Here is a 21,894-nt window from a genome sequence, read left to right on the forward strand (position 1 = left end):
AGAAAATGAGAGATAAATTGGATGTCAAAAATTAAGTTAGTATGCTACAATAAAAGTATAATTCACATTTTACAAAAAAAATTATATCTTAACAATTGTCACTTATTTACGATGTTAATGCACTCCAAAAGTAAGCAAATCTCATCAGAGATAATGCATCATAAATAAGAGTGTTACATATGATGTTAATTCACATGAAAAAAATATTTGACACTTTTTTTACTTACATGCTAAGAGAGAGAGAGAGAGAGAGAGAAAAAAGGAAATTCTAAATATTTGTAAAATTGCTTCCTGAAATACAAAAGAGTGCAAGGGATTTTCCCACAACGGGAACTGTAAATTTCCAAAATAAACAGTTCCCTCTTAGTAGTTCTAAAAACAGATACGACAATCTGAAAAACGGATAAGACATTTAAAAAAGCCCCAGACTGCATAGAGACAGCACACATTTAACATCATGGCAAGTGCTCACAGGCATTGGTATTAAAAAAAAAAAATCTAAATCCATAATGGGCAACCCCCCTTTTTTTTTTTTAACTAACTGAATTTTTAAACAAATGTACATTTGGTCGAGGCAGCAGCATAAACTTGGTCCCAGGGTTTATTTTTCCCTTTTATCTTAGGTTGAACTTTAATTGAAAAGCATCAGTAACCTGAACTATCACACCAACACGTTCTGGTGTACTAACTCTGTTTCTCTTGAAGTTTGTGTCTCTGCCTCGCCCCTTTCATTTACTCCAATCAAAAGCATGTCTCTTCCAGTCCCAAAGCTAGAAAAACTCCACATAGTTCTCCGGGATTAACCCCGTCTTCCCATCCAAGGTGCCCTCCAGCCATCCTGGTTCCCTTGACCGATGAACTACAAGACAAGACGAGAAGAAAACGTAAGATCATTTTGGGACACGTGGACAGCTTTACCAGTCTGTTTGAGAAAAGCGGCCCATGTGACGGCCAAAAAAGTTCTAATTGCCCAGCATGAATAAGGACAGTACTGTCTCAAAATATCACCAGTCTTTTAAAGGAATGTTCTGTATCTATTTACAACACCTGCGGCATACTGTCGATTAGAGTACACAGAAAATTATTTCAGTTTGTCACTTTGAAAAGAAAGCAAAACTTTAGTGGGACTCTCTTTATATTAGGTGTATTTAACCTTAACCCTAAACCTTACGACCTATAAACCTTACGACCTATTGTGTGTAGTTACGGACTTACAATGGAAGTCTATGGCTGTGTTCAGAATGGAATACTAGCTAGAGTACTGTACAGTATACACTGTATACTACTACCTACTGTGTTTTAAAACATCTTCATTGAAATAGACATTATTACATGTTTCAGACATTGCGCTTCAAGTTTTTCACATGACCAAGAAGGAGTGCCGTCCAGTTATAATTTTTTTAAGCTGTTTTCCACTTCGTGCACTTTTAGCACTGTGGATTTCAAGAATGTAAAGACTCTATTTTTCTTAATTTTTTTACTTAAAATGTCCAAAAGTGTATGTGCGTGCTGAACTACATAAGAACTACACTACTTTTGACATTTTTTTCTGAAAGTTGTGAAAATTCCCCTTAATATAAATGTAATTTCCAGTACATCTTAAATTCTGAATTATGTTTAACCTCGTAAGATCCCGCATACACATGCGTGGACATCGAATTTGGCTTCTCTATATGCAATGCATCATTTAAATGAATTAAAACCAACCGATCTCAGTTCAGGACTCTGTGCTGTTAGTGAAGAATTCAACTTTCAACACATGTCGAGTCATGTAACAAAACAACATGGTGCTGATCACAGCGGAGTTTGTCTTTGGGAGAAACGCCAACAAAACTACACCTGGTAAGATGTTTCTGGTTTAAGTATTTACATTGAAACCTGTTTGAGACAAAAGATTAGACTCTCTATTTTCATCCAATATGCCATTTTTTTTTTTTTTTGAGCTATTTATCGTGAAATGCCACTCTGCTAAACACAATGTACACTAATGTGTACTTTAGCACTTATTTTCCTTAGAAATCTTATATGGTTCATTATCACATTGAAAGCAATATGTTTCATCTTTTGGATGAACCGATTTATTCTCAGAGGCTTTATATGGAGTTAGAATGAAAATAAGGTGCATTTCAAACTGTTCTGAGACCAGTGCAGACAGACAGCTCACTGGAGATTAAGTAATTACCTGATTAGGGAGCATCCAACTGCTAACTATGCAGCTAAGTGCAGTTAATCCAAACTTCCTATCAAAGGTTAAGTTTCAGGCTGCAGATGATGTTTGGACCGCTCAACATGTTTGGCAGACATGGGACAACGATAATCAGTACAGAAATTCATAATCTATAATGTATAGTTTTATTTTAACATGGTTGGCAGTGATTGGATGAGGCTGACCATTACTTTGAATCAGAATTAATTATGCTAATTTCTCAAAAGCATGAATAACCAACACTCCAAGAAATATAATAAACAATTTGAAGAAAAAAAAACACACTCGGTCCACATATGGGGACATACGTTTTTAGGAAAAATACATGATTTTATGAGGTGCTTCTATTAACAAATTAAAAAAGGAAATGTAAAATGCACACAGCGCTAACGCTCGGGTCACAGGAGGTTAATGGCATTCTGTGCTGGAAATGACACTGATGGAAATGACATTTTTAATAAAATGCACAACTCCTTTGTCTTGCATAGGTTTATTTCATAGCTAACAATTCTGCTTCAAACACCTTCAAACTGCATACTTAAGACACTATGCATGAATAAATCATACAGTACAAACCTGAACAAAGTGTGCATTGCTTATATTGTTATATCCTTGACTGTTTCCCGAAAAGAGGCCCTACATAATCGTTTCAACTTTTGAAGCCTCTGTTTAATTATGCAGTAGAGCTCTATTGACAACACTTAAGGTTTCATTAGGCACTAATCTGATGCACTGCTCAGCAGAGTCAAGTTTCAAACTGTGGAGCATCTGTGCTCTGATGCCTGTGAAGGGGCAGGAGGAGGAACAAAAACAAATCTATGTGCTCTTACAGTGAAAAGGCTCAAGGCTAACCAAATATACCCACTGCACCCGCTGAGGGGTTAAAAACAGAGACACCTCAGTGTGGACTCACCGTTCTCGAATATGGTCCCGGCGATAAAGGACAGCTCTGAGTCATGTTCAGCCTTACAGGCGTACAGTGCACGTGCTTTTCGTAGTTGAGGGCTAGGAACAGAAAAATGAAAATAGCATCTTATACATAAAAAAACAGCAGATGTAATAATTAAAATGTTCGGTGCTGCACTAACAAAAAAGTACCATGATGTTGCCATAACTTTGTGGACATGCAGCATGGTAGTTCTAGGGTACTACACTTTCACATAAAACACAGTTCACATAATGTTATAACCCAGAGTGCATAACACATTGTCCCAGTGTGATGTGAGCAGATGTTGGTGGGGAAGGTGTGAAATTGCGAAGCCAAGACTAAACGTTGTTAATGATTAAAAGACTGCACTGCTATAGATAGGCGTCTAAGCAGGCCAGTGGAGAACACACCTGATGGGGGAGGACTCGCTGGAAGTGGACAAGGCCTGCTGAGGACTGGAGGGGGCGGAGAACATCGGCCAGGAGGGGGAGCGTGGTGAGGTGGGGCTGTGACACACACGCACACATAGCACTATATGACCCAGCACCAACATTTATGTAATGGCAACTACCGAGCGAAACCTTTCACTTCTTAGAGAGAACTTGTCTCAGATTTACAGATATGTAGCAAACACACAATGTAGGAATCTTTGATAAGCAGAATGTTCAGACTGCTCTTTTCTATACAATGAATGTTAATGGGGACTGGGCTGTTGGGCTACTCCAAAAAAGCTCTCCAAAGTCATTTTGTGAGGTTTATATTTATTTATTTATTTTTAAGCATAAAACTAATAAAAATGTAGTGCAGTTTATGCTTATTTTCCCCCTTGTTTTAAGCATAAATCTAACACAATTTAGTAAGTTTTATTCTAGTTTTCTAGTTTTCAACAAGTTTAATCAATTCAACAAAAATTTGTGAGTTTTACACTTATTTATTTTATTTTTTTTATGAATAAATCTAACAACATTGTGTGAGTTTTATGCTTAATTTTGTTCTTGTTTCAAGCATAAATAAATAAAAAAACCATTCTTGAGGTTTGTACTTGATTCAGAAAACAAAAAACAGTTTGTCAATTCATGATTCAATTCAAGAAATATGTATAAGAAAAATCAGTGAACATTCAATCATGTTGCAGTACAACCTGTCATAAACCCTTCAAGAAATGTGGCTATTATCAATGTTATTGATGTCAAAAATTACAGTATCAGTGAATAATTATATAAATTTGTGTCTGTTCCTCACACAAATGACATCAAATGACTTCATAAAATGTGGAATATAGCACATAGATGGTACTGATTACTTACAATATACAGTGCATCCAGAAAGTATTCACAGCGCTTCACTTTTTCCACGATTTGTTGTTATAGCCTTATTCCAAAATTGATCAAATTAATTATTTTCCTAAAAATTCTACAAACAATACCCCATAATGACAACATGAAAGAAGTTTGTTTGAAATATTTGCAAATGTATTAAAAATGAAAAAAAAAAAAAATCACATGTACATAAGTATTCACAGCCTTTGCCATGACACTCAAAATTGAGCTCAGGTGCATCCTGTTTCCACTTCTTCTTCTTCTTCTGGTGTTTAATGGCGGATTGGCAGACCAACATAAATGGTGCATTCCCGCCACCTACTGATCTGGAGTGTGGAGTATACTTGGCTTTGGAAGAAACGAGAGGAGAGAGAGAAAAAAAAAAAAAAAAATTAAATTCTATTTATTATTCCTGTTTTATTTAAATATCTAAATATTAATTCGTGAATTCTTGATTGTCTTGACCCATTTCCTAACAATACTCTTATTGAAATTGTATCAACTCCCATCCATTGTAGCTCTTGAATTAACTGTTGTCTTTCCCATTCGTATGCAGCACATTCTAAAAGAATATGCTGCACTGTTTCTAAATCCCCACACTTATCACAGTTTCCTGTATCATGCTTCCCTATTTTATAAAGACTATAATTCAATGCAGTGTGACCAATTCTTAACCTTGTAATAATGACATCTTTTTTCCTATTTCCATATCTTTTCCTCTCATTTCCAACCTGTTCTTGAATTTGATAAAGATGTCTTCCTTTAGAGTCACTATTCCATATCTTTTGCCATCTTTTATTAATTTCAATTGCTATTAATCTCTTGATTTCTGATTTACTTAGTGATACATTCATTTCTATTTGTGCATGATTTAATGCTTTCTTTGCCAACCGGTCTACCTCCTCATTACCATCCACACCCACATGTGCAGGCACCCAGTGAAAAAATACCAGTATCCCTAACTGCCTTGCTCTAAATAAACATTGCAAAACTTCAAATATTAAATCTTGCAGAGATTCAGATTTTCCACTCATAAGACTAGTAAGAGCAGCCATTGAATCCGTACATATCACGGTTCTAGCTGGTTGAACTTCTTCAATCCACTGTAGTGCTAATATGATAGCAATTAATTCAGTAGTAAATACCGATACATGATCCGATATTCTTTTTGTAATTTTTAAATTAAATGTAGGAATGAATACTGCTGCTGCAGTTCTTCCAGACTCTGGTTCCTTTGACCCATCTGTAAATACCTATAATACTGAATAGTACTCTCGATTTACATACTGTTTAACTACTAATTCAGTTGATATGCTAATTGGTTTATTTATTTCTTTATGTATTTGTAAGTCAATTAATGGCATGGGATACATCCAAGGAGGAATTGCTGGTATTGGAACAGAGGGGGCTATTAAATAATCTTTCAATCCCAAGCTGTTTACCTCCTTCCCTACTAACCAACCAAAGCTTGCTATTTCTTTATATTCATACTCCCAACATTCCTTCAACAATATTTTTACTGGATGACTTTCCAGATGTCCACATACACCTGACCAGTATCTCATCCTCAATTGAAGTCTGCGTTGTTCCAACGGTAATTCTCCCAATTCAACTTGTAGTGATACTACCGGAGAAGATTTAAATGCTCCACAACAAATTCGTAAGGCCTGATTTTGTATAACTTGTATTTTTTTAAGTAAAGTTTTCTTCGCAGAACTGTATACCATACTTCCATAGTCTATATACCTGTTTCCACTGATCATCCTTGAGAAGTTTCTACAACTTGATTGGAGTCCACCTGTGGTAAATTCAGTTGATTGGATATGATTTGGAAAGGCACACTCCTGTCTATATAAGGTCCCACAGTTAACAGTGTATGTCAGAGCACAAACAAACCAAGCCATGAAGTCCAAGGAATTGTCTGTAGACCTCCAAGACAGGATTGTATCGAGGCACAGATCTGAGGAAGGGTACAGAAAAATTTCTGCAGCATTGAAGGTCCCAATGAGAACAGTGACCTCCATCATCCGTAAATGAAAGAAGTTTGGAACCGCCAGGACTCTTCCTAGAGTTGGTTGCCTAGCCAAACTGAGCGATCGGGGGAGAAGGGCCTTAGTCAGGGAGGTGACCAAGAACCCGATGGTCACTCTGACAGAGCTCCAGTGTTTCTCTGTGGAGAGAGGAGAACCTTCCAGAAGAACAACCATCTCTACAGCACTCCACCAATCAGGCCTGTATGGTAGAGTGGCCAGAGGGAAGCCACTCCTCAGTAAAAGGCACATGACAGCCTTCCTGGAGTTTGCCAAAAAGGCACCTGAAGGACTCTCAGACCATGAGAAACAAAATTATCTGGTCTGATGAAATAAAGATTTAAACTCTTTGGCCTGAATGTTAAGCATCATGTCTGGAGGAAACCAGGCACCGCTCATCACCTGGCCAATACCATCCCTACAGTGAAGCATGGTGGTGGCAGCATCATGCTGTGGGGATGTTTTTCAGCAGCAGGAACTGGGAAACTAGTCAGGATCGAGGGAAAGATAAATGCCGCAATGTACAGAGACATCCTTGATGAAATCCTGCTCCAGAGCGCTCTGGACCTCAGACTGGGGTGAAGGTTCATCTTCCAACAGGACAACGACCCTAAGCACACAGCCAAGATAACAAAGGAGTGGCTACGGGACAACTCTGTGAATGTCCTTGAGTGGCCCAGCCAGAGACCAGACTTGAACCCGATTGAACATCTCTGGAGAGATCTGAAAATGGCTGTGCCATCCAACCTCATGGAGCTTGAGAGGTCCTGCAAAGAAGAATGAAACTGCCCCAAAATAGGTGTGCCAAGCTTGCAGCATCATACTCAAAAATACTTGAGGCTGTAATTTGTGCCAAAGGTGCTTCAACAAAGTACTGAGCAAAGGTTGTGAATACTTATGTACATGTGATTTTAATTTTTTGTTTTTTATATTTAATAAATTTGCAAAGATTTCAAACAAACTTCTTTCATGTTGTCATTATGGGGTATTGTTTGTAGAATTAATGGAAAATAATGAATTTAATCCATTTTGGAATAAGGCTGTAACATAACAAAATGTGGAAAAAGTGAAGAGCTGTGAATACTTTCTGGATGCACTGTATGGTGTTTTTATGATGTTTTTTGTCCTTTTTAAATCTTGACAGGATCTGGTCACTATATGTTTTCATTATATGAATAAGAGCATCTTGAACATTCTAACACCTCCTTTGTGTTCCACAGAAGAAAGAAAATCATGCAGGTTTGGAACATCATGATGGTGAGCAAATAATGACAGACTTTTAATTCCTGGGTGAGCTATTACTAAACGAGTTAAACATACAAACTCGTGAGGAGTGATTATTTGTGCTATTGTAGTATAAATAGCATAGAAGTAAGCAAACATTTAGTTTTATGGGGTTTTCAATGCCTGTATGAACTTACTAAGGCAGTAACTGTTATATCCAAGTGTTTTTCTCAAAATACTTTAGTTCTGTTTATAGTAAATGGACAAGCTTACCTTGTCGACATAGTGCTGCGGACCTTTGTATTTTGACTGAAATTGACAAAAAGAAGAAACAAGAAGTGGTGAATGAAGATTCTGTATGGTCACATAATCAATATGAACATGTTAACTGCTATCACAGTGAAATACATTTATGCAACGTTTAAACATGCTTTCAATATCTGACACAATGGACACATAAAACAATTTGCTGTGTGTTGTTGCACTTTTTACACAGTGAGGCGAAGTCTTTTGGACAATGGCCTGGTGTCAAGAAGGGCAGCAATGAATCAACTTCTCCATAAGAAAAACATCAAGGACTGACTGAAATTCTGGACAGCAGAAGACTGGTGCAAAGATATTTTCTCTGATGAAGCCCCCTTCCGACTGTTTGGGACATCTGGAAAATCGATAGTCCAGAGAAAAAAAGGTGAACGCTACCATGAGTCCTGTGTCGTGCCAACAGTGAAGCATCCTGAGACCATCCACGTGTGGGGTTGCTTTTCAAGGGAGTGGGCTCTCTCACAATTCTGCCCAAAAACCATGAATAAAGAATGGTATCAAAACATCCTGCAAGGACAACTTCTCCCAGTGGCCCAGGAGCAATTTGGTGATGATCCGTGCATTTTCCAGCATGACGGAGCACCATGTCACAAGGCAAGAATGATAATGAAGTGGCTCGGAGATCATTACATTGAAATTTTGGATTCGTGGCCTGGCAACTCCCCGGATCTTAATCCCATAGAGAATCTGTAGTCAATCCTCAAAAGGCAAGTGGACAAGCAGAAGCCCACAAATTGTGATCAACTCCGAGCACTAATAAGGCAAGAATGGATCACCATCAGTCAGGATTTGGCCCAGAAGCTGATATCCAGCATGCCAGAGTGAATTGCAGAGGTTATGAAGAACAAGGGTCAACACTGTAAATATTGACTCTTTGCATATTGAGTGTTTTTGCCAATAAAAGTCTTTAAAGGCTTTCATAAGTTTCTTGAGTTTTAAAGCTTCTCATTGATTTCCAGTATACCAAAGAAACATGTGACAAAATTATCTACAAATACTGAAGCAGCAAACTTTGCAAAACACTAAATGTATGTCACTGCCAATACTTTTGGCCACGGCTGTACATATGCCATTCACACTAAAGTCTATAGCACACATGTTAGACAATGTGTCATCTTCTGTCTTTCAAGAGAATACAATATTGTACAGTTTAGTCTATTTCCTCATAAAGAACACTGATTCATAGTTAACACGCCAGCATCGGAAGCAACAGGTTCTTCTAGAAGAATAAGAATATATTCCAAACTGTTCTTTATTCTCTGCGTTGTGATATAATAACATAAATGTAATCAAATCAATGATGTTATTTACTGTGAAACAGTGCACTACTGTTCCTAATCTAAAATAAACAGTAACCATAACTATATTTCAGGATTTCCACCCATTTCAGCATATCCATGTTTTTGTTGGTTCAAACCAACAGTGGGAATACACAAGAAAATTCAACAAATATACAGATAAGTTTTGACACATAATCAGTCTTTTATTTGCCTAAAACCAAATGAAGCTGCTGATCTGACATTGTGGAAATAGTGCCCAAGCTTCCGTCAAACACACACAAACATACTCCTTGCTAAACCAATGAGAGTCCACAGGGAGAGGTTGTCATGGAAACGGTATGAGTTAAAATAATGTAAATGTCCATACATTTAGCAGATAAATGTAGCAGAGGAGTCAATTAGGCTTAGCCAAGTATACTGTGCTGTTTTATTTCAGGGTAGTTTAATGTGAGAAACACTTTTAGATATATTTGAGAAATCTCTATTTACAGGAGAGAAAATTAAGCATTAGTAGCTTAAAAATTAGTATTTCTGTTTAATACAATAATCTTTTAATGAAATTGTGTCTCCTAAATATTGGTTTATAATGTTTTTTCTACATAATAAAAATAAAGCGCCTTGGCAGTGGCATATTGTGAATGTAGTTACTCTGTTGGACATACAGTATGCATTTAACTTAAATGTTGTCGTGAAGATGACAAGTAGTTTGCTCTACTATACACCAGATCCTTTCAAATATTTATTCTGAACATGTGACACTGAAATAAATGTTTGCAGATCCATTTTTAATAGCCATTAACTATTTCTATAGACTTTTTTAAGTAACTATTTATCATGTGTGTATATATAAATATTTATTCTGTACATACTATTTAATTTTAATTAAAATAAATTGAATAGTATATACAGAATATATATTTATACATGCACACAGTACACACACACACACACACACACACACATATATACTGCAACACCTTGAACTCTTCATCATGTTCCTCAAACCATTCCCAAACGATGTGTGCAGTGTGGCAGGGTGCATAATCCTGCTGAAAGAGGCCACTGCCATCAGGAAAGACCATTGCCATTAAAGGGTGTAATTGGTCTGCTACAATGTTTAGGTAGTTGGCACATGTTGAATTGACGTCCACATGAATGACCGGATACAGGGTTTCCCAGCAGAACATTGTCCAGAACATCACAGTCCCTCACCGGCTTGTTGTCATCCCACAGTGCATCCTGGTGCCATCACTTCTCCAGGTAAACAGCGCACACGTACGTGGCCGTCCACATGATGTAAAAGTAAACAGGACTCATTGGACCAGATGCTCTAAGGTCCAGTTCAGACGCACACATGCCCATTATAGGTGCTTTTGACAGTGGACAGGGGTCATCATGGGCACTCTGACCCGTCTGCGGCTACGCAGCCCTATAGGCAGCAGGATGCGATGCACTGTGTGTTGAGACAAATTCCTCCCGTAACATCATTCACATTTTCTGTGACTTGTGCCACAGTAGACCTTCTGTCGGTTTGGACCAGACGGGATACCCTTTGTTGCCCTCTTGCATCGATGAGCAAGACGTCAACTTGCTCAACACCCTGCCGCCAGATTGTGGTTTGTCCCTCCTCGGACCACTGTCACCAGTCATCTGGCCATGACAATTTGGCCCTTGTTAAAGTCGCTCAGGTCTTTACTCCTGCCCATTTCTCCTGCATTCAACACGTTGACTATGAGAACTGACTGTTCGCTTACCATCTAATCTACCCACATCTTGACATTTGACCTTGTTAGGAGATGATCGACATTACTCACTTCACCTGTGAGTGGTCATAATGTTTTGGCTCATCGGTATGTGAATATATATATATATTTATCTTTTAATATTTATACGTTTTCCATGTTTATCTTTCTATATGTTGCATTATAGTTCCCTGTGACTTCTACATCAGGTTAGATGATTGCATACACTTGCCCTTTGTACTTTGTCACTTTTATCTTTAGTAAGGCACTGCTCTCATTTTCTAGGAGAGTGTCTGTTTTGTCCAGCGTATTTTAGTTCATTGAACGTTTTCTCTGGTAGTCTATCGGTCACAATTGATTTACAGGCCGCTGTGTCCTGGGAGGCTTTTGGAAATGAGTATATCACCACTGGCACACTCAATACACATGACAGCATTCATCTTAATCTGGTGGTTTTGGGTCGGCCATCATCAGGCCAGATTTAGCACTGAACACACACACACACACACACACACACACACACACACACACACACACACACACACACACACACACACGTTGTGTTTCCATGTTTTATGGGGACTTTCCATAGACATAATGGTTTTTATACTGTACAAACTTTATATTCTATCCCCTAAACCTAACCCTACCCCTAAACCTAACCCTCACAGAAAACATTCTGCATTTTTACATTTTCAAAAAACATAATTTAGTATGATTTATAAGCTGTTTTCCTCATGGGGACCGACAAAATGTCCCCACAAGGTCAAACATTTCGGGTTTTACTATCCTTATGGGGACATTTGGTCCCCACAAAGTGATAAATACACGCCACACACACACACACACACACACACACACACACACACACACACACTAGTGCACTGACTGCTTGGGGCAAAATCAGCAAGCAGTTGCACAACATTTGAATGTGGTATTTTAGGAACAAAACCTGTATCTTCTCACTAACCACTAGACTTGCTACGGTCTCATAATTTTCACACCGTCTTACACCGGTATTACAACTGGTTGAATGCTAGGTGGTACTAGGGGTAATTTTTATTAAGCAATAGCCAACACAATAACGCAAGGCAGCTTGATTTCAAACTTTATATATTTTTTTTAACTAGAAATTGAAATGAAACTGGAAGAGCAATTTAAAATTGTTCAACAGCTGAAGGGCAACATCTCTTTGGCAACAAACCTACTTCATCCGTGCATTCCCTCCATCATGGGCTACCGGTCGGTATTTCGTTATATATGGGGTGGCTGTGGCTCAGGTGGTAGTGCAGGTCGGCTGCTAATCACAGGATTGGCGTTTCGATTTCCGGCCAACACGACTCCACATGCCGAAGTGTCCTTGGGCAAGACACTAAACCCCAAGTTGCTCCCAGTGGCAGGCTAGAGCCTTGCACGGTAGCTCTGCCGCCATTGGTGCATGAGTGTGTGTGTGAATGAGTGATTGGGACACAGTGTAAAGTGCTTTGGTAACCTCTAAGGTTAAAAAAAGTGCTATATAAGTGCAGACCATTTACCATGTATTCGGGCAAATGCATCACTTTTTGTGAGTTGTTGTGGGTTTAATGTTGGTGCTTTATTACCTTTCACCCCAGGACCCAGTTCAGCTGCTTCAGAAGGGTAATGACTATGAATGTGTGTGAATAAATTACTTTTACTACCTCTTAGGACTGGGCGATATGCAAGAAAAATATGTTCACAATATTTGTATAAAAAAAACAACAACTGCTCTGTGGAAATAAAGCGAACTGAACTGCAAGCACTTCCTGAGCTGAGATGTCTGAGGTTATTTTCAGCACTAGTAAATTATACTATTATAAAAAAAAATATTTTTAAATCAGAAGACCGAGACAAAGAAAGAGTGATAACCTTTTACACACGCGTGTTCCACGAGACTGCTCGCCTCTGAACAAACAGTGTGTCATACATGCATATAAACGGCTTTTCGTCATCTGCTCTTAAAAATATAATAAAGTGTGTTTCTTCAAGTGTGTGTCTGTGACTCTAACAGCAGTTCTTGTGTCATTCCGGATCCGAGATGTCTTACATTTACCCACCATGCACATTATACACTCACCTAAAGGATTATTAGGAACACCATACTAATACTGTGTTTGACCCCCTTTCGCCTTCAGAACTGCCTTAATTCTACGTGGCATTGATTCAACAAGGTGCTGAAAGCATTCTTTAGAAATGTTGGCCCATATTGATAGAATAGCATCTTGCAGTTGATGGAGATTTGTGGGATGCACATCCAGGGCACGAAGCTCCCTTTCCACCACATCCCAAAGATGCTCTATTGGGTTGAGATCTGGTGACTGTGGGGGCCATTTTAGTACAGTGAACTCATTGTCATGTTCAAGAAACCAATTTGAAATGATTCGAGCTTTGTGACATGGTACATTATCCTGCTGGAAGTAGCCATCAGAGGATGGGTACATGGTGGCCATAAAGGGATGGACATGGTCAGAAACAATGCTCAGGTAGGCCGTGGCATTTAAACGATGCCCAATTGGCACTAAGGGGCCTAAAGTGTGCCAAGAAAACATCCCCCACACCATTACACCACCACCACCAGCCTGCACAGTGGTAACAAGGCATGATGGATCCATGTTCTCATTCTGTTTACGCCAAATTGTGACTCTACCATCTGAATGTCTCAACAGAAATCGAGACTCATCAGACCAGGCAACATTTTTCCAGTCTTCAACTGTCCAATTTTGGTGAGCTCTTGCAAATTGTAGCCTCTTTTTCCTATTTGTAGTGGAGATGAGTGGTACCCGGTGGGGTCTTCTGCTGTTGTAGCCCATCCGCCTCAAGGTTGTGTGTGTTGTGGCTTCACAAATGCTTTGCTGCATACCTCGGTTGTAACGAGTGGTTATTTCAGGCAAAGTTGCTCTTCTATCAGCTTGAATCAGTCGGCCCATTCTCCTCTGACCTCTAGCATCAACAAGGCATTTTCAGCCCACAGGACTGCCGCATACTGGATGTTTTTCCTTTTCACACCATTCTTTGTAAACCCTAGAAATGGTTGTAGCGTGAAAATCCCAGTAACTGAGCAGATTGTGAAATACTCAGACCGGCCCGTCTGGCACCAACAACCATGCCACGCTCAAAATTGCTTAAATCACCTTTCTTTCCCATTCTGACATTCAGTTTGGAGTTCAGGAGATTGTCTTGACCAGGACCACACCCCTAAATGCATTGAAGCAACTGCCATGTGATTGGTTGATTAGATAATTGCATTAATGAGAAATTGAACAGGTGTTCCTAATAATCCTTTAGGTGAGTGTATTTGCTACCTGCAATTAAATGCTGCCTCTGTAATTTGACACGTTGGTAAACATCTGGCTTTCAAAGTGTTTAGGTTTGTTTATCATGGGTCACAAACTCTTCATAAGGCATCTTTTCTTTATTTATGTATATTCTCTTCGTTAAGCTATTGCATTGATATTGGAAGTTTCATTCATACTGTTTCCCCCATTTAACCGGTCTAATATGTCACACCGGTTTTGTCCCTTGTACTGAGTAAAACCGGTAACACAGTACACCGTGGCAACACGACTAACCACCCACAATCTAGCACTAAATGTGCTGTAATAGCACTGTACGTTATTTAAATTAAGTCGTCAGAGAAAACAATCCTCTTTTGTTTGAATTATTTTAAAATTAGTCTGGCACAATTACCATTGCACTATTATCACCAGTATTGGACAAGTAGTTAACTAAATTAGCAACACTACTAAATTAAAGGTGCTCTAATTGATTTTTTTCATACGTCGTCTTGCATTTACACTGACACCTAGTGGCGTGGATGCAGCATCATTCAAAAACAATTGTCTTTCATTACTGATGCCATTGTAGAAATTCACTATTCTCAGAAAACCAAGACTAATTAAATCCCTGATTGAAAGTGTCTAATAGCAGGAAGGTTACTGAGATTAAGCGAGTAGTATTCGGCTGGTCATGTGATCAAAACATGGCAGCCCCTATGAGGGGACCCTCTCCATGTAGAATAAAACAGCTTTTATAAGGTTTCTTCATCTCATGTGAGTGCTCATGATTGTATTAATTTGCTTCAGAATTACTATTAATTTCTTTAGGAGTAAATATTTAGAGTTGGGAACTCTGATTCATTTTAGAGAGTCAGTTCCTTTGGATGGTTCATGTAAATGAACTAGTTCACATAAGTGATTCACTTGAGCCCACAGAGCCTTAAAGGGACCTTGCCGTTTTTTTTTTTTTTGATCGACTTAATTAATAGTTGGGATCAAAAAAAGCATTAAGTCATTAATACTTGTTGCATTTTCATCCAATAAACTGAAAATAGTTACCATTAGAATGCATAAATAATCATAGAATTTATTTTTGGGGTGAACTATTCCTTTAAAGTATTTATTTGAATCTTCTAATAAAACGTCAAATTAATGTTTTTTAAATGCTACATGATGTAGATTTGGTTAAAGTAGACTTGAATGGCTTTACTATGCTATAACTGATTCTCATATTGAATCTTACTTTATCATTCACTTCTTGCATCTGCTTTCTTCATTTAAATTCCCCACAAATATGGTCATAATGACATATCATGACATAATAAACAAGCTTAACAGAATACTCAGAATTCACACATTAGTTCAAAAATATCTAAATTATCCATGCCTATTAATTAAACATTTACATCTGATACTCGCTTCTCCATTTGCTTCTATTACGTATGTGTATGTTTCACCTTCTGTGAAACCTTTGATCCTGGGATATCCTTGAGTTTGCTTCCTCGACATTGTTCAACCTCGTAGCTTTAGCTCTGCTACTTGCATGGCTTGCAAAAAGAGAATGTTGTTGATCATAAGAGAGAGAGAGAGGGAGAGAGGGAGAGAGAGAGAGAGAGTGAGAGAGAATCTGCTTGCCAGCTTTAGCTAAGCAAGGGCAGAGCTTGTCTCGGCTTGCCCCCGAGGCTGATTAATGGCTTTGTGTACGATGAGGAAGGGAGGGAAACATTTCAATGACTGTATTCCATAAAAATATTTAGCGACTGGAGTCACCAAGTATTCTCGTCGGTTTTCCAAAACAATTTTGTCACAGTCCCATCACAGTGGCCCTTTAAACTCATATTATAATGTATATAATTTAGCATTATTATTAGAATTATTATTAAAAAGGACATCATTACAATGGTTCTCTTTTAATCTAAAAACAATCGATACTGCAAGTGAATAACAGACTCACCAAGTAGTTTCCTTCAAACTGAAGCAGTATTTACATTTACATTTATTCATTTGGCAGATGCTTTTATCTAAAGCGGAAAACATAAGTGAATCATCTTAAGGAGACATTTGTACAAAAAGTGCCATACTACAAAGTTCACTAGCATCAGAATGGCATTCAAAACAGATTTCTTGGAAAAGATGTGTTTTTAGCCGTTTTTTGAAGACAGAGACCATTTAGATAAATATTGGTTTGATTGGCTGAGACATTTGATAGGATGAAAATAGTGGTGTATTGTTGTTAAATCTTCCTCTTACATAAAAATAAATAAATACTAATTTAACAGCTCAAATAATACGCACATTTTTACAAAATAATCAATGCAATTGCTTTTTGTTTAAATACAAATTTAACATTTCTGACTTTAAACCCTCCAAAAAATTGGCCCCATACACGTCCATTGTAAGTGCCTCACTGCAACCTCTATTTTAGCTGCTTCTTTTAAAAAGAAATGATTTTATGTGGTAATCGACATTATTCCACAGATGCTGTTAATTGAGCTTGAACTGAACCTGGACAATTCCTTTAAGTACTCTCAAGCATGTTTATTTCACAGAAATGATCCCTCCCTGTTTTACACAGCACATTTTTCTTATGCTGTGAAAGAAGGGTATTATCTCGTAACGGCAGGTTGATAATAAGTGAGGGCTGAGCACAGAGTTATGGGGCACACCAGTTAAAAGCAGACATCAGAAGTCAGGCATCGCAACAGTAAATTTGTTGGCAGGAAATTGGGAGAATATGAGGGCTGTGTTGGGTTTCATTATTTCCATTCACATAAAAAAAACCTCAAAGCCAACGAAAACTACAACCAGTGTAATGCAATTAAATAAAACACAGATCATGCCAAGTCTTGTACTGAAAACTAACAGCAAGAGTGTAAAATATATGAACAAGTTCATGTTTCCACTTTTAGCATTATGTTTAAAACCAAGAAATGTACTAGACATTTTCATTTTCTGAGTGGAGCAGTGCAACAAGAGAAGTAATAGTACACCTCTCGTCAACAAGCTGCCCAATTTGATCTACTGTATGAATCACATCCATAGCACAAACAGTGCACAACAACTTACCCAACTAGGTTTAAAACTTTGGGTTAGGAGTGTGTTCAAATCCATAATCTTAAGTATGAGCTAATATCATTCAAATTGGCAACAATTGAAACCATTTTAAACCTCAGCGTGGTCAGCAGAAAACCATCTCTGAGAAAGACGTCTGCATTCATTTTTGCTAATAGGTTTCCAAAAAAGGCAAAGCAATGAGTGAGATACATGGAGTTCATGTTCTTGAGAAGATGGGGTCGGGGTGGCCATTTTTAATGTCTGTTCTTGTCACTCAGACTAATAAACATGTGCTCCATCTGTATTCATGCTGTGCGACCGCCCTACATTTACATATCAACACCTATTCAGCAACTTGACAAGGACATTTGGACTCATTTAATATGCTAAAAGGTTAGCCAATCATATCCGAGGTCATTACAAATCGACCTCTTAAAGGCACAGTAGCCTGCTGTTTAATTCAAAGTGGCAGGGAGAGATAGAAAATGGTCATTCCATTATAATTGAACTTCAGGGGGAATAAATTATTATAAAAGTGAACAACACTTTATAGAAGTGGCCTCTTTAAAGTGTAGTACGCTTACAGTGAATTAGGCCGACTCTGTCTGGGAAGAAGCCCATCTTGGTCTCCGTCTGCAGTGGACAGGCTGTTGAGTCGAGTGGAGTCGTGTGTACTGTTACAGTTGACTGATGACAGATCTGCACTGGAGTTCACAGCCAAACTGTTTCTTTTCTCCACTGCTGAAGGAAAACAAAGACATTAGTATTACACATGTCATAAAATATCGATATATAGATATCAGTATGTTATTTTATTGTTTTATTTTTGAGACATCCATATAATTTCATTATCTGACATTTAAATTAGAAGCCTAATTTGTGTGCTTCTCAAATCACTCAGTTGTGCTTCTGTTTAACAGTCTGGTGTACTAGCGTTGGGAGACTACAAGAGGGTCATATAACACGGCCATCCACGTGATGTAAAAGAAAACGGGACTCATCGGACCAGGCGACCTTCCATTGCTTTTGCCAGTGGACAGGGGTCATCATGGCTATGCAGCTCCATACGCAGCAGGATGTGATGCACTTTGGACCAGATGGGATAGCCATCATTGCCCTCGTGCATCGATGAGCCTTGGGCCCCCAACACCCTGCAGCCGCTTTGTGGTTTGTCCCTCCTCGACCACTGTCGGTAGGTACTCACCACTGCTGACAGGGAGCACCCCACAAGTCTTGCCATTTCAGATATGCTCTGACCCAGTCATCTGGCCATAACAATTTGGCCCTTGTCAAAGTCGTTCAGGTCTTTACTCCTGCCAATTTATCCTGCATTCAACACGTTGATTATGAGAAATGATTGTTCGCTTACCATCTAATCTACCCAGACCTGGACATGTGGCCTTGTTAGGAGATGATCAATGTTATTCGCTGCACCTGTGAGTGGTCATAATGTTTTGGCTCATTGGTGTATTTGTTGCATTGTTAGTATTTTTGTGAATGCAGCTTGTTTTTCTGTAAGCCATCCAAGTTTTTCTGTTGCTGGCTCATGTCTTTAGACAATAAGTGCAAAATACAATGGTGTCTAATACTGGTGAACTATTAACGTTCAAGGTTTATTTGTCTTAAGCCCAGCAGGGGTTGGCAGTGAACGTTTTTTACAGTAGTTGCCAGCAGAATGCTGTCTGTTGAAGCCGTGCCAACATGAAACTTGGAAAAAAAAAAACTGTAGCTGTTTTATAGACCTGGGGCCAGATTCATGAAAATGTTCTTAAGAAAACAAGAAAGTTCTAAGGATAAATTATACAAAGTTCATAAGAATTTTCCTACGTAAGCGCAACTCTTGAAAGAAGTTCTTATGTTCTCATATTTTCTTAAGAACATCACCATCTCATATTTTTCTCTTAAGAATAAAATGACAGGCTTTGACATTGTCTGATTATACTAGTCTGCTCATGAGGTTGCCTTGTCTAATGCAACAAATTCAATACCTCAACACTGGCAAATCGTTACAATATGTGTCATCAGATACGGGTCAGGAGCTTCAGTTAATGTTCACATCAACCATCAGAATGGGGAAAAAATGTGATCTCAGTTATTTGGACTGTGGCATGATTGTTGGTGTCAGATGGGTTTGATTATTTCTGTAACTGCTGATCTCCTGGGACTTTCACACACAACAGTCTCTAGAATTTACTCAGAATGATGCCATAAACAAAAAACATCCAGTGAGCGGCAGCTCCTCGTTGGAAACACCATGTTGATGAGAGAGGTCAACAGAGAATGGCCAGACTGGTTGGAGCTGACAGAAAGGCTCCAGTAACTCAGATAACCACATGAGCAGAATATCATCTCAGAATGCACAACACATCAAACCTTGAGGCGGATGGGCTACAACAATAGAAGACCACGTCTGGTTCCACTTCTGTCAGCTAAGAACAGGAAACTGAGGCTGCAGTGGGCCTACCATTTGTGTACCTCAGCAGAAATCCAGATTTGTCATACCAGGTGATGTTTTTCCAATCATCTACTGTCCGTTTTGGTGAGCCTGTGCCCACTACAGTCTCAGTGTCCTGTTCTAATCTGACAGTAGTGGTATCCAGAGGGGTCTTCTGCTGCTGTAGCCCATCCGCCTCAATGTTGAACGTGTTGTGTGTTCAGAAATGCTTTTCTGTTCTGCACAGCACTATTGTAACGTGTGATTATTTGGGTTACTGTCACCTTCCTGTCAGCTTTGACCAACCTGGCCATTCTCCTCTGAAACTCTGCCGCTCACTGGATGTTTTTTGTTTTCTGATGGTTGATGTGAACATAAACTGAAGCTCCTGACCCGTATCTGAATGATTTTATGCACTGCACTGCTGCCACATGATTGGCTGATTAGATAATCGCATAAATGTGTACCTAATAAGAGGCCGGTGAGTGATAGGACAAAGACGTTGCCGGAGAAGACCATCAGAATTAAATTGCACTTGACCCAGCCCATTAGCACATTGTGCACAATTTCACCAAAACCACTTGCACCTAGACTTAGTGCATGCTTGCACGAAAATACTAAACTTAATTTTTCTGGAGTAAAAAATATTCTAAACTTTTTTCTTGAGTTAGAATTTAGAAATTAGAATTTGTTTTGTCTGTATTCTTGCATCTTTTTCTTTTTTCTTCTATTTTCTTTAATAAATAATTATTTTGCATGAAGAATGAAGCCTATTTTTTGTTATTGTGTTGTTATTTTCATAATATTAAGGCACATTTCCCCCTGAAATCCTCATTACCGCAATTTGTCCAGACTTTTTTACGTACAATTTGAATTTCCATTATTCTCCAGATGATTGTCATTAGATGCTTACTGTGATCATTTTTGACCATATTGCATTTAAAAACATTAGAGTAATACTATTTAAATTAATAAATTAAAGGCACGTGCTGAGTGACTCCAGTCAGGTCTCCTAATCAACCAAATTGGCCCGGTTGCTAGGGAGGGTAGAGTCACATGGGGAAACCTCCTCGTGGTTCTCGTTCTCGGTGGGGCGTGTGGTGAGTTGTGCGTGGATGGATGCGGAGAATAGAGTGAAGCCTCCACATGCGCTATATCTCCGCAGTAACACGCTCAACAAGCCACGTGAAAAGATGCCTGTTTGAAAAAGTGTTTTTAAAAAAAATAATTTGTAAAAAAAAATGTGTTGTGGAAATGGAAAATAAAGTGACCATATCATTGTGGGGCACTGGTGAATTAAGAGAAGCTACATATTTGTATTGTAGCCTATATGGTTCCAGAGTTATTAGTAAAAATGTGAATTAGCTAATTATACTGCCACCATGTGGCTGAATGTCACAAACTTTTATATGCGGCTTCGAGTTGACACCCTGCTTGTGTACAGTATAGTCATTTCCATAACACTCGGCCATTTCATATGAGTTATAAGGTGCTGAAATTTGATTAGCCAGTGAAACCATTTTTATTAATTTGTCAAATCGATTTTTTTAAGAATGTGTTAGTATTTGAACCAAAGCAGATGCATATTTGTCGCTCAAACGGCTGCATAGTTATGTGTTTTTTATTTTATTTCATCCCCTTTTCTCCCAATTTGGAATGCCCAATTCCCACTACTTAGTAGCTCCTCTTGGAAGCGCGGTTAATCAGCTCAATCCGGGTGGTGGAGGACAAGTCTTCAGTCTGAGACATTCAATCCACGCAATCCACATGGATCGCTGTGCATGACACCGACTATGATCAGGCTATGATTTAATTATATAAATATATATAGTCTATATATGCTGCGCTTCACATCAAATAAAGTGACCTGCACTTGATGTTAAAGCATGGTTAGTGTATAAGCAGTGGCTTCTCACGTTCACTTTCTATTGAAGCCTGTGCAGACTGTAAAAGCTATTTGTTTAATTACATGTCAGCCTTTTGAGGACAAATATGTCAAATTCTGTGACATTCTACATTTTATAGTTAATTCCATTTTTTAAATGGATTCTGTGATTCCGTCC

General features: G+C 38.5%; 1 protein-coding gene across 5 annotated transcripts in view; it reads right to left on the bottom strand.

The window, feature by feature from the left end:
• The window catches only part of LOC127628029 (rho GTPase-activating protein 26-like), a 123,522-nt gene continuing 101,628 nt past the window's right edge, over positions 1–21,894 (bottom strand). The window contains exons 20-24 of one of the 5 annotated variants that reach the window (XM_052104679.1): positions 17,982–18,138; positions 7,981–8,016; positions 3,545–3,640; positions 3,120–3,211; positions 14–859 (exon numbers count right to left, since the gene is read on the bottom strand). In XM_052104679.1, coding sequence (XP_051960639.1) covers positions 771–859; positions 3,120–3,211; positions 3,545–3,640; positions 7,981–8,016; positions 17,982–18,138 — 470 coding nt within the window. In that variant the 3' untranslated portion in view covers positions 14–770. Of the gene's footprint in view, positions 860–3,119; positions 3,212–3,544; positions 3,641–7,980; positions 8,017–17,981; positions 18,139–21,894 lie in introns of all 5 variants that reach the window. The other 4 variants (XM_052104680.1, XM_052104682.1, XM_052104683.1 and 1 more) reach the window with 4 other exon arrangements.

This window comes from Xyrauchen texanus, chromosome 34 (assembly GCF_025860055.1).
Source record: "Xyrauchen texanus isolate HMW12.3.18 chromosome 34, RBS_HiC_50CHRs, whole genome shotgun sequence".
In the NCBI taxonomy this organism is placed as follows: Eukaryota; Metazoa; Chordata; class Actinopteri; order Cypriniformes; family Catostomidae; genus Xyrauchen; species Xyrauchen texanus.